We start from the raw sequence: 12,141 nt of genomic DNA, 5'->3' as shown, positions 1-12,141 counted from the left end.
TCCAGACACTCCTTGAGCTCTGTCAGGCTTGGTGCTGTGACCACTGCCCTGAGGAGCCTGTTCAATGTCCAACCACCCTCTGGGGGAAGAATCTTTCCCTGATATCCAACCTAAACCTCCCCTGACACAACTTCAAGCCATTCCCTCATGTCCTGTCACTGGTCACCACAGAACTCAGTGCCTGCCCCTCCTCTGCCAAGGAGGAAGTTGCAACTGTAGTGAAGTCTCCCCTCAGTCTCCTCCAGCTGAACAAGTGCCCTCAACCACTCCTCATATGGCTTCCCCTCAAGGCCCTTCACCATCCTTGTAGCCATTTATCTAATTTAGACTAGATATAAGGAAGAATTTTTTATGATGAGGATTGTGAAACACTGGTACAAGTTGCCTGCAGAATATGTGGCTGCCCCATCCCTGGAAACATTCAAGGTTTGAGCAACTTGGTCTCGTTGAAGATGTCCCTGCCCATGGCAGGGGAATTGGACTAGATGACCTTTAAAGGTCCCTTCCAATCCAAACTATTATGTGATTCTATTATATGCAAACCAAAAATCAGCAGTAGGAGCAGCAACCACCCATCCCAGTTTCATTATAGTGACACAGGACATTTTAGCTAATGAAGCTGCAAGTGCTGAAAGCTTGGACCAAGAGGTTGCTACACCCAAAAGCAACTTTTAACAAGATAATTACTGAGGGAAAACATGCAAAATCTTCATTTATAAGGCATAGCTTTGATATGGATATCATCGCTCCACCAAGTTCAAAGCACATGTGGTTGACATGATGAGCACCATGGGGTTCTCAGGATATGTAGCGTGGGTATTAATATAATGCTTAGTCAAAATAATTAGTTGAAAAGAACATATTCATTTCCTAATGCATTTTTGGAGCAACAGATCAGTGCTTTGGAAAAAACAGTCAACTAACTGGCATTGTGTTTAAGAAAGAAACTGGAAAATAATTATTTGCATCTGGGGTAGTTACACTGGATGCTCAGTTTTAGATCATACCAAGAAGGTGGTTATTAACATATAAAAAATATATTTATTGTAATATACAAATATATAAATATATATGATTATAAAATCATTCTACCTTCTCCAGTTGCTGAGAAAAGAGACCCACAGTGAGTGAGGCAGCTCTCACTGCATCATCAGGTGTTCTGGAAGAACTTTGCAAATAAAAACTGTGGGTTTTTTCTTTCTTTTGTGTTGTAGGCATGTCAAATTGACCATAGTACCTCAACTTGTCTTTGAAAATAAGTTGTCAAGAAAGGGAAACTTGCAACTGCAATTTGCCCCAGGGTGAAGGCCATGGACCTGAGCAATATATTGGACTTCTGTCCTTGCTTTTTTTTCTTTTGTCTTTTCTAGTTTTTATTCCAATTCTGGGTAACTGCCCAATAATTTTAGTTTCAAGAGGCCCTATTTTCTGGTTGCTTGGATAAGGCAACTTGAATTTAAAACTTTGGCATAGGCCTTACTTGAGAGACCAATAGAGAATTTAACTTCTGTGTTTGACAAACTAATTGGCCAAGGTTTAAAACCATCAGTTATGCAATAAAACTGTATGCAATTAATTAAAGGGAGCTGATTATTTTCAGTTGGGCTCTGTTCCTGAAACATCCTCCTACTCACTAATAAACTTTGTTCCTGCGGTGGTTTTTCTGAAATTAATAAGCACATTGCAAAACTAGGGTAATCCTGCCTCCTTGTTTTCTTCCCATGCTCACCAGGATGCAACAGTTACTGGACTGAAAATAAAGTTTCATCCCTATAAGTTCCATATTGAAAGAGCAATAATTTTTTCCCCTCTGTGGGATTGATGGAATCCTAGAATCCTTTAGGCTGGAAAAGCCTTCCGAGGTCATCGAGTCCAGCTGTTACCCCACCACTGCCAAGCCCACCACTAAAACATGTCCCCAAGTGTCATGTCCCATCTCCATGTGTTTTGAACACTTCCAGGGATGGTGATTCCACCACTGCCCTGGGCAACCTGTTCCAATGACTGACCCTTCTTTCAGTGGAGAAGTTTTCCCTGTGACAGATTATAGAATAAGTTCACCAAAAGCATCAAATTGGTTTGAGGTTTTATCAAAAACAGATATGAAAAAAAATAGGGGGTACTGCTCTATTGGATAAATATTCAATTGAAGAAAACACTTGGCAAAAATTTCCCTAATAGCTGCAGAGAGTCCTTGGATCTTCTTGGACCTATTGATACACCTTGTGATAAACTACTCAAATTTTCTGTCCATGTCTCACTCCGAGGAGTAACCCCATTTAAAAGCACACCTCACATTGGAGCAGGGCAGGGCTTTTGTGTCTCTGGTCTCTGAGCCTTAGGAGAGGGGCACAACTGCCCTCTTGTCATCTCTGGAGAGGGAGCTAAGAGGTAAAACAACAGCAGGATGTGTCAGGAATTAAGCCTGGTCTACAAACTGTGGTAGACCATAGTTTGCTGTGGGGTAAAGGAATAGGCTGTGCCAGGTGTTGAGGACTTTTCCAGTTCTCTGAGTTATAGAATAGTAGAATTGCTTGGGTTGGAAAGGACCTTGAAAAATCACATTGTTCCATGGGCAGGGACACCTTCCACTATCCCAGGTTGCTCCAAGCCCCGCCCAACCTGGCCTTGAACACTTCCAAGGAGGGGCAACAGTAGCTTCTCTAGACAACCTGTGCCAGGGCCTCAGCACCTTCACAGGGAAGAATTTCTTCCTAATACCTAGTCTAAATCTATCCTCCTTCAGCTTAAGACCATTTCCCCTAGTCCTATCACTGCATGTCCTTGCAAAAAGTTGCTCTCCAGACTTCTTGTAGACCCCCTTTAGGTACTGGCATATATATATTAGGTTTCCCTGAATACAAATGTTATTATTATAAATTATTAGAGGTAGAAGTAGAACCACTAGAAGTAATTTTATAGTTACAGGAAAATTATATGATGTTCCCCTTTATGTGTTTGAAACCACAGGGTAAGACAACTAAATTAGCTCTAGAAAAAGTATTCTGCCCAGCTGCCTGTGAAATCTGCTTCAGGTGGCTGGTTTGGATCCTTGTGGAGGGTTGGAAACCTGCTTTCTCCATGGCATCTGTAGAACCCAAGGATAAAAACTTCCTTAGCCGCTCAAATTTGTGACTGAAGGAAGAAGGAAGCCCAATGGAAGCCAGTGACCACACATAACTAAAAACATCCCTTGCTCTTGGAAACCCTAAGGCTTTCTGGAAAAAGATCTGACTCTATTTATGTCTGAACAGCACCCCAGAGAAAAGAACCCAAAACCATCCGGAGCTCAAGTACAAGTGCAGGGCTGCCCACAACAGTGTCATGCAAAAATGAGTCCTACAGAGCTCCAAGGCTGGCTTAAAAATCAGGATCAAGTTCTAACATGTTTTTAGTGTATTGTTGGAGGCAGTGGTTGCTTTGGGAAGAGTATTCAGAATTTATAGACTGACTTTCTCTCTCATATCCCTGCCTTCCAAAGCAGTCCTTCAAGGATAGTTTGACCTGAAAGTGCATCCAATTCCTGTACTATTTCTTGATGTATCTTGTCTCATCCACTCTTTTAGTCGTTCAAACCTCCAGTGACCAGGTGTCAGGTGTCCCATAATTTGTGTGACTGACAATGTCTGGATACAAGGTCATCCTTAGGAATTCTTATTGAGAGTGAATACTTCCATGTCATCAGACTGAACAAGTCACTCATATTCTCTAACATGTTCAGGTATTTATATTGGATGTTTTCTTGGCTTTTTTACTGTTCTCTCTGCAAAGTGAGTATGGGTCCCAATTCAGTAGAAGTCAGTATGGAAGTTTGCTTGTTTACTTTGACTGATTTTATGTAGATGTTGTTTCCAAAGAAGCCCTTTGTAACTAATAACTCTTCACTGCAACGCTGGAAGGCTCACAAGTTATGGGATGGTGGATTAAGCAAGAGGGTGGGTGGGAAAAAGTCAATAATAATACCAATAAAAAAGCCATATTTCTGATCAAAGCAGAAAATGCTTGAATAAAGATTATATTAAAAAGAGAAAAATGTAGAGGTCTTGTTAAAACCTTTGGGTTAGTGTCCAGTTATGTGGATTTTCCCTCTAGTGCTTATTCTGGCATTCATTAAACCCTGATAAGTTACATAGAAACACTTGAAAGAATGATTAGAAATGCTATGTGTGAATAATAGAATTGCTTAAAGGGAAATGAAAATTCTTAAAGGGAAATGCATACTGACATGGAGAGTGAACTTGTGCAATTTTCTCATTGTCCAGGGTTATTATCTTATTCTTCTTATTTTGTGGGTGTTGAATTTGTGTGCTTTTACATTCACAGTTTGGAGGCTTCTTAGGAAAATAATATTACTGCACTGGGAGGCAGATGTGCTGAAGGTCTTTTGAAAAGCAAAGTCTCTTTTTTTTTCAGGTGTCTTTCTTTGACAGGGTTAGACTAGAGTTTGGAGGGGAAAGGAGTAAAAAGAGAAATATTCCAAATCAACCCAACAAACCTAACCTAGATCTTTCCTCAGAGTTTTCTGTGTGATCCTTAGCAAGGATAACATGCTGTCTTGGTGTCTTTGTGTACGATCCCAGTGTGCAGTGAGCACAAAGCCACTTCTTCTCAATTGTATCATGTATTTACCTCATTGTGACCTACTTGCCAGGACCTAGACCAGTCTCAGTTAGAATATCCTGAGCTGGAAGGGACCCACAGGGATCATCAAAGTCCAGCTGCTTCAGTTGGGATCATCTAGAAGAGAAATCTGTGTGACCTTGAGTCTGTCGGCAAAACACTGCATGAGTGTTCCCTGGGAAAAGATATGTTTAAATCTTAAATAACCTCATTAGGAGTTGGACACCAGGGACTAAATTCCTTATGTCGCTCTGGAAAACTCTTTCTCTGGCTTGGAGTGTCTGGGGAAGGTGTCTGGGCTCTGCAAAGGAAAAAGATCAAAGGGCAATAAATAATTTTGGTTTAGTCCTTGAAGTGTCTGCAGTTACTGTTGTGTCCAACTGCTTTCTCTGTAAAGCAATTTCCTCCCACCAGTGAGATGTGTCCAAGAGCTTAGAGGTAAGAGGTTTAATGGTGAACGTCGTGGTGGTGATGGGTTGATGGCTGGACTTGATGGACTTGAAAGGTTGTTTCCAACCTTAATGATTCTATGATTCTATAATTCTGAGATGTAGGGCCTAGAAGAAAGAAAGTTTTGAAATGAGAAATAAAAGTGTATTCTACCACTAGCTGAACAACCCTAATGCTGGATTGCTTAAGCTGCAAGAGCAGAGGTCTATCATGCCACTCCTCTTTATCTGAAAATTCCCTTCAGTGCCTCAGTCTCTGTGTATTTGCAGCTCTTTAAGAGCTTTTGTACTGTAGTAAATGGAACTGGAGACTCTAGGCACTGTCATACAGCCAGAGATTCCTATTGGGAGGAATTTGCAGCCCTAAATGGGTAAAAGAAAGGGCAGGAGAGGAAACTGAAGCACAACCATGTCTGTGGGATTTGAGCAAGTCCATGTCAGAGCCAGAAGATTTACTGTGGCTGGTCTGGTATTGGACACAGGAATTTCGTCTCCATCCTCCAGTGCTCTCAAGGTGAAAATCCTCAGAATCCAGTCTCAGATGCATTTTCACAGGAGAACTGTTTCACCATAAATAGGCCCTGGATCCACCTTGGCATGGATAGGACTTCTTGCTGATAGGAATGACAAGGGAACATTTTGTGTTGCAAGAAACAATGCAGCCAGCACCTCTGGGAGCCTTTAGGTTTGAGTAAGACTTTACTGCTTGCTTACATGGTGTTTCTCTTTGAACAACCAAAGTGTTAATGGCTGAAATGTCAAACACTGGAAGGTTAAATCAAAATTAACTTGTTGCCACAAGAACACTTTATATTCCTTTGCTTTGGTCTTCGTGTTACAGAAATAATATATTAGCACTGCACAGCTGAGGCAGAGGGGAGCAGAGCTGATCCTGTGGTTGAATTAGGAAGTCAAGCTACAAAAGCCCTAATCTAAACTGTGGGATAATGAGATGTGAGAGGATTTTCTGAGTCCACTGCTGATCATGTTGTGTTTGTTTAGTAAGATGGGAGTGTTTTCACTGAGATAAAAGCTCAGATTTCAAAGAGAGAAGTTTTAAAACCAACCTTCAACACTTTAAGCCACGGTGATTTATTGGGACATGGAAAAGCACTTTTTAAGCCATTATGAGGTTTTTTTATTCTATGGGAGCTATATGTGGGTACACCATTGACATGTCTTTCCTTGCCAGTGTTATTCAATGGAATTTGAGAAGTGCTTTTCCCTTGTATTCTCTTTTTGAGTACTGTGGTTAAAAAAATCTCAAATTCAGCAAATGAAACCCTGCACCTCTGATATAAATGTCTGTGTTGCCACAACTCTCAAAGAAGGATCTGGGAGTTCACTGAGCCCTCAGTGAAATCCCAGATCCATCCACCTTTTACCTCACAGAGAACACAGGTGGAAGATGACAGTGTAGAAACATCTGCAGTCACCCACGGACAACCAGTACATGTGTCCCTCACAGTCTGTGAAGCTCCCAAACAGACTGAGGCTCAGAGAATCACATGTGCTCTGAAAGCTGGTTTTCCCTCCTTCCTAGAACCTGTAATTCCTGGTTTATTGCTGCTGTGGTCTGTGGGTCAGGTCTTGAGGGAGATCCTGTCTTGCACTAAAGAGAAGGTGTAGATGTATCTTGAATGTCATGGACAGGGATAGATTAGCTTGATTTTCTAAAGAGAGATTCAAGTTAAACTCAAAAGATTTGTCTTGCCTTACTGAAATAATTTATCTCTCACTAAAACTGATGCCTAAGAAGCAAGTGCATGTAGTGATAGGACAAGGGGTAATGGCCTTAAACTGAAGATTTAGATTAGATTTGATATTAGGAGGAAATTCTTCCTTGTGAGGGTGGTGAGACACTAGTATAGGTTGCCCAGAGAAGCTGTGGCTGCCCCATCCCTGGAAGTGTTGAAGGCCAGGTTGGACAGGGCTTGGAGGGACCTGGGATAATGGAAGGTGTCCCTGCCCATGGCAGGGGTTTTGGAACAAGATGATTTTTAAGGCCCCTTCAGCCCAAACGATTCTGTGATTCTATGATTTTAAAGGCTGTTAACTACACTTTCCCTCTAATCCCTGAGGTTGGCTAATTCAATACCAAATTTCAAGTATTTCAGCAATTCATTGAGCTGATTGGAGAAATCTGCATAAAGTTCCTTCTGTTGTCGTCACATTTATGCAAAAATTGAGCAGCATTAAATAATTCTATTCTGCATCTTTTTTAAACTGATACCACTGTTAGTTTTTCCTGTAAAACACTGTTTAAACTACCTTAGACAAGTATATTAACTGAATGCACATGAGATGTTATGTGTTTGCAATACCTGAGGTAGGGTATGTATACATATGTATATAAATATACATATATATACACATTGCAAGGTAATAGATGGTAGATGCATAATGGGATTCTGCTGCCTTTAGTGCACAGATCACTGGAATAGTGAAACTGTCATTTCTTCCCTTCTGCTGCCACAACCCTTTTGGTCACCATCACCCCCCTGCAATCCAGTGATCTAAAAAACAAGGACTGGCGGTGACAAAGCATCAGAGGGAGGCTCAAATCCGTGTGGCATGTGACATAGAGAAAAGGTCACATTGCCCTGCATCAGCCTTCTCTTAAGTCAAGTTAATTAATGGTTCTTTTCTTTTCTAATTCAACTTGATGGGCCTCCAGGCAAAGTGCTGTTTGTAATGGCACTGTGCTCTGGAGTCACCCAGTCCCTGCATGTCCCCATGTCTTCAGGCCAGGAGGCATCAGCTCAACTCTCCACTCACTTTTCAGGTGTGTGTATTGCTCCCAAGTCACCCGGAAAAGGGTGATAACGAACCTGATCTGGGTGACTTTCCACTGAAAATCCAAATGCTGGTATGACCACTGTGGAGCAAAGCAGACAGGAGATGCAAAGAAAGTCTCAAATGAAAAGCCATGATAATTTCAGTCTTCTCTGTTGTGACTCCTGTCCACAGAAGCAAAAGGACACTGGTGGAGCATGTAAAGAAGGAGAGAAATAGAAACACAGAGCCAAGATATGTCCCTGGTCGTTGTTGGGGGCAGCTCTCAGAGTGGGCAGCAGTGTCTGCTCTTTTGTCAGCTCTGCCTCCACCTTGGCTGGGAGATGGTTCACAATATGGTTTACTGAGCATGGTGATGTTTGGTCAAAGATTGGACTTGATGATCTTAGAGGTCTTTTCCAACCTTAAGAGCTCTATGATGTGTTTGTGTCCTGTTCCTTGTGTGCTTGTGCACAGATGTGTGTTGGCTGAGGTGATGTTCATGACATTGGACCTGCTTGGGGTCCTGCCAAGAAGGCTGAGCTCACCCTCCTGTTGTCCTGCTCTCTGTGGGTGCATTTACACATAGTCCCAGCCTGTGCTTCTGGCTCCTCCTGGCATTGATGAATTCTACTGTGGATCAACCCTGTCTTGTCTCTGAGCTTGTGCTCAGAGCAAATGTTTCTGTGTATACCATATTGTACAGTTAAAAGAAACAGCAAGAGGTTTTACTGAGGTTCACAATTGTCACCCAGGGCAAGGGCAGACAACAGAGTGTTCTCTGCACCACCGGTGGTAGAGTCCTAGTGGTGTAGCCACTCCTCACCTCATCCCACTCTTTCTCTTGTTTTTGCTCAGAGTGTCTGTAGGAGGGTTTCCACAGCTTGTTTGTGTTTGTGGGCTTTATGCACACATTTTTCATCCACTGTTTGTCAGAGCATCTTGATTAGAGGGATGCCCACGCGTGATGAGCTGAGGAGGGGGCTGACCTGTCAGCATCGTGCATCAGACATTTCCCACAGTTAAATGTGGCTGTGACCTCACTGAACTCACAGTTTATGGCTATTGAAGACCAGAGCTGGATCCACCTGCATCAACCCAGAGAGACAGTATCTGGGTAAAGACAGGAAATTATTCCCATGTTTGCTCCTGTGGTGACTCCAGTCCTCTCAAACCCATCCTCTCTGTATTAATTGAGTTGCAATGGCTGGGATGTCCCTCTTCAGCTGTTGTGAATCACTCATTTCCAGCAGAGAGATAAGATCCAAGAAGGAAGTAGGTTGTCCCTTCCTTCTCTTCCACTCTAGTTCAAAGCCTGCTCTTTCAATAAACAGAAAGCAGACAGCAACAACTTTGTTTCGTGCCTCATTAATATTGATTTTAATAATGACCATGTATTGTTTTTCTTCACTTTAAATATTTTTCTAGTACAAGAAAATATACTACAGCCTTGTAAACTGCAAAGTGAACAGCAATAACTTTTTTGGAACAAATATAGAAAAAAATAGGAGGAAATTCTTACTCTGAGGGTGGTGACGCTCTGGCACAGGTGGCCCAGAGAAGCTGTGGCTACCCCATCATTGTAAATGTTCCAGTCCAGGATGGACAGGGATTGGAGCAACCTGGGATAGTGGAAGGTGTCCCTGCCCATGGCAGGGGGATTGGAACTAGAGAATCTTTGAGGTCCCTTCAACCCAAACCATTCTATAACTCTATGAACTTACAAAGCGTGATGACAAATGCTAAAAGAAGGCCAAATATTTCCCACAACATCTGCTCTATCTTTTCCTCTGGGTGTGAACTCTTCTCTCAAAGGGGCCCAGAAACAATATGGACTGCAGGTTTCCTGAGGCTTTGGATACCTCTCTAACTGTGGCCTGTTCCCTCTGTTAAATTTACAGGTGAATTTGTGGTCAGAGAATCACTCTCTAGGGGCAGAGATTCATGTGGGCAGGGGCCCTGCCTGTGCAAAGATAAATAAAGTGATGTCAGGCCACAGGCACGGAGACACAATCCTCTGCTCTGCCAAAATGTTTACCACAGCCCCTGGCATGCTTTTGTCCTGGGCCAATTAATGCTCTCCCAAAAAATTCTTGTGCGCAGTTTGGGAATTTATGTGTGCCAGGGAACATTCCCACTTGGTCTGTTGGATGAATCCATCCTGTTTTTAAGGCTGAGACAGTTTCATAGATGAATGCAACCAGATCACATCACTTGGCCTCGGTGTCTGGGAACACTCCTGGGCACATTTAATTTACTAGTGGAGATGTAGCCAGAATGTCTCTTCAGGACCATCCATTACTTATATATCTGTGTTGAAGCTGATGTTTTTTGCACTAGTCTGATTGTATCCCACTGCCTCTGGTTTTAAAGCTCTTATTTTTTCCTTTTGGCTGCTGTAACTAATCTGGGACGTGATCTATTGTCTTCATAAATCTGTGCTATGTTGGTTTGCTCTCTCTTCAAAAATGCTCAGGTTCCAAGAGCTGCTTTTTCTTTTTCATTTTCCCATTCTGAGGTGATTAAGCAACCCTGACTATAGTGAATTAAAAGGCATCCTTTCTTTTTACAGCTTCTGTGTTACATCTTTTTGAACAGATTTTGTTCTTTTCTGCCTTTTTAGGGTCTCCCATATATGTTTCGATAGTAAGCACAATCATTCCCGACTCTGTCAGAGTGTGGATAGCTGGTCAGGAAAAAAAACTGATGATGGCAACCTCATTTTTAGCTCTCTCAGTGCCTCCCATGCCCCTGAGTGGCTTGAAGTGGGACATATCCTCATCCTTGGAAGTGTCCAAGGCCATGTGAGATGGGGCTTTGGGCAAGCTGGGCTAGTGGAAGGTGTCCCTGCCCATGGCCAACTCTTAGCATAGCCATATGTATAATTATTAAAATCCCTTTTCCTCCAGACCACAGTAGTTGTGTCCAAACTGGGATGGTCACAAATCACATTAAGCCTCAGACAGCTCCTAGACACTGTTTTGGTCAGTGCCTGTTGACCTAGACAAGAAAACATGCCAAACATTGTTCTAGGAATGTTAAATATGTGTGATTGAGTGCTAGGGCTAAGGCATAATCCTTCCCAAGCGTGGACATAGCCTCAGTGTACCTCTTTTGAAGACTGATGGAAAATGTCAGCGTCCCACTCTGTCCCAGAAGGTAAAGTTGAGCCTGGAAAATGTATGATCCAAGCTTTTGAGACTTTTCATCATGGAAAGCATGCTTAACATGCCACCCCTACACTGATCTCAGAAGAAGAAAATCTCTGTGGCAATTCAGACATTTACTCTGTTTTTATTTTTCTGTCTTTTATGGAAAAGGTTCAGCACACCCAAAGCTCGGACACTGTTGTTCCTGGCTTCAAAGTTCATAGCTAGGTTCTGAGATGTTTTGTCCCCAATGCCATCACTAATATTGAGTTTTCACCTCTTTCTATGGCAGAGTTTTGGTGTATGGGTGTAGAAGGACTGACAGGTTACACTTCCCCTCAAATCCTTCCTATTGACCTCTGAAATGTGGAATAAAAGCAAGAGCATTACCTAAAAAAACCCCAGGGAAGCAAAGGAAAGGACTGAGTGATGTCTTCCTGTTCTTTCAGTGATTTCTGTTGCTTAAGGCAGGGAGGAGAAAGATTTGGGGGAGTACAGGAGATGCTTGGATAGTCTTCAAACTAGCATTTTCATTGATGCTACTTGCTCAAATTGTATGTAAGGGTAGAACCAGAACTCTTCTGGTTCACAACATATTCCATGCAGAGACTTCTTTCATGAAGTGTCTTTACACTTCTTGTAAATGCCTTTTCACTAGTTACAGTTGACAGAATTGAGATCTCAGTTTTGGTGTTTGGTCCCAAACTTACTGTGTATGGTTTGGGATTACCTGGCAAAATAATAATCACTTGGGCTTGAATTATAAGAAGAATCTGAGTAAGGAACTGGACTGTAGTTGCCAGGTCCTCACAATTTTTTTTGCAGAAGAAGGTGAGGTGTCACACTGGACTTGAAGGCTGGACCTGGTGCAGGTACACCCTCAGTTGCCTGTAGGGCTCAGTTCCTAAATAGTGAATCTCCCTTTCTCTTCTTGCTCTCGTTTCTTCCTTCCTCTAAGCCATTTGAGGAGTGTCTCACTGTCAGCTTTTTGGAGCACAGCAAAAAGGCAGCCCTGCCTCCACAGACCCCTGGCCATAACACCATCCAGGCAGATAATCTTAACCCATTCTTGCTCTAAACCAGCACTGTCAGTTTTCACAGGTCATCAGAAGGATCCTGAAATGGTCATGGAAACACTGTTTCAGTGA

The 12,141-nt window shown here is 42.5% G+C and overlaps 1 protein-coding gene across 5 annotated transcripts in view; it reads left to right on the top strand.

Annotated features, from left to right (window-relative positions):
- Positions 1 to 12,141, top strand: part of PKHD1 (PKHD1 ciliary IPT domain containing fibrocystin/polyductin) — a 260,769-nt gene that overhangs the window by 201,279 nt on the left and 47,349 nt on the right. Inside the window, exon 60 of one of the 5 annotated variants that reach the window (XR_007908562.1) lies at positions 3,036 to 3,055. The exons of 3 other annotated variants lie outside the window; for them this stretch is intronic. Coding sequence is in view for 1 of the 2 variants with exons in the window: in XM_051812594.1 (XP_051668554.1) it covers positions 3,036 to 3,094 (59 nt within the window). In the remaining variant the exon portion in view is untranslated. Of the gene's footprint in view, positions 1 to 3,035; positions 3,546 to 12,141 lie in introns of those variants that run through there. One more of the 5 variants, XM_051812594.1, reaches the window with a different exon arrangement.

The sequence above is a fragment of the Manacus candei genome, unplaced genomic scaffold (genome assembly GCF_025592945.1).
Source record: "Manacus candei isolate 608988 ecotype Guabito, Panama unplaced genomic scaffold, ASM2559294v1 h1tg000007l, whole genome shotgun sequence".
NCBI lineage: Eukaryota > Metazoa > Chordata > Aves > Passeriformes > Pipridae > Manacus > Manacus candei.
The sequence above is the reverse complement of the archived record's forward strand: the minus strand, read 5'-3'. Positions and strand labels throughout refer to the sequence as shown.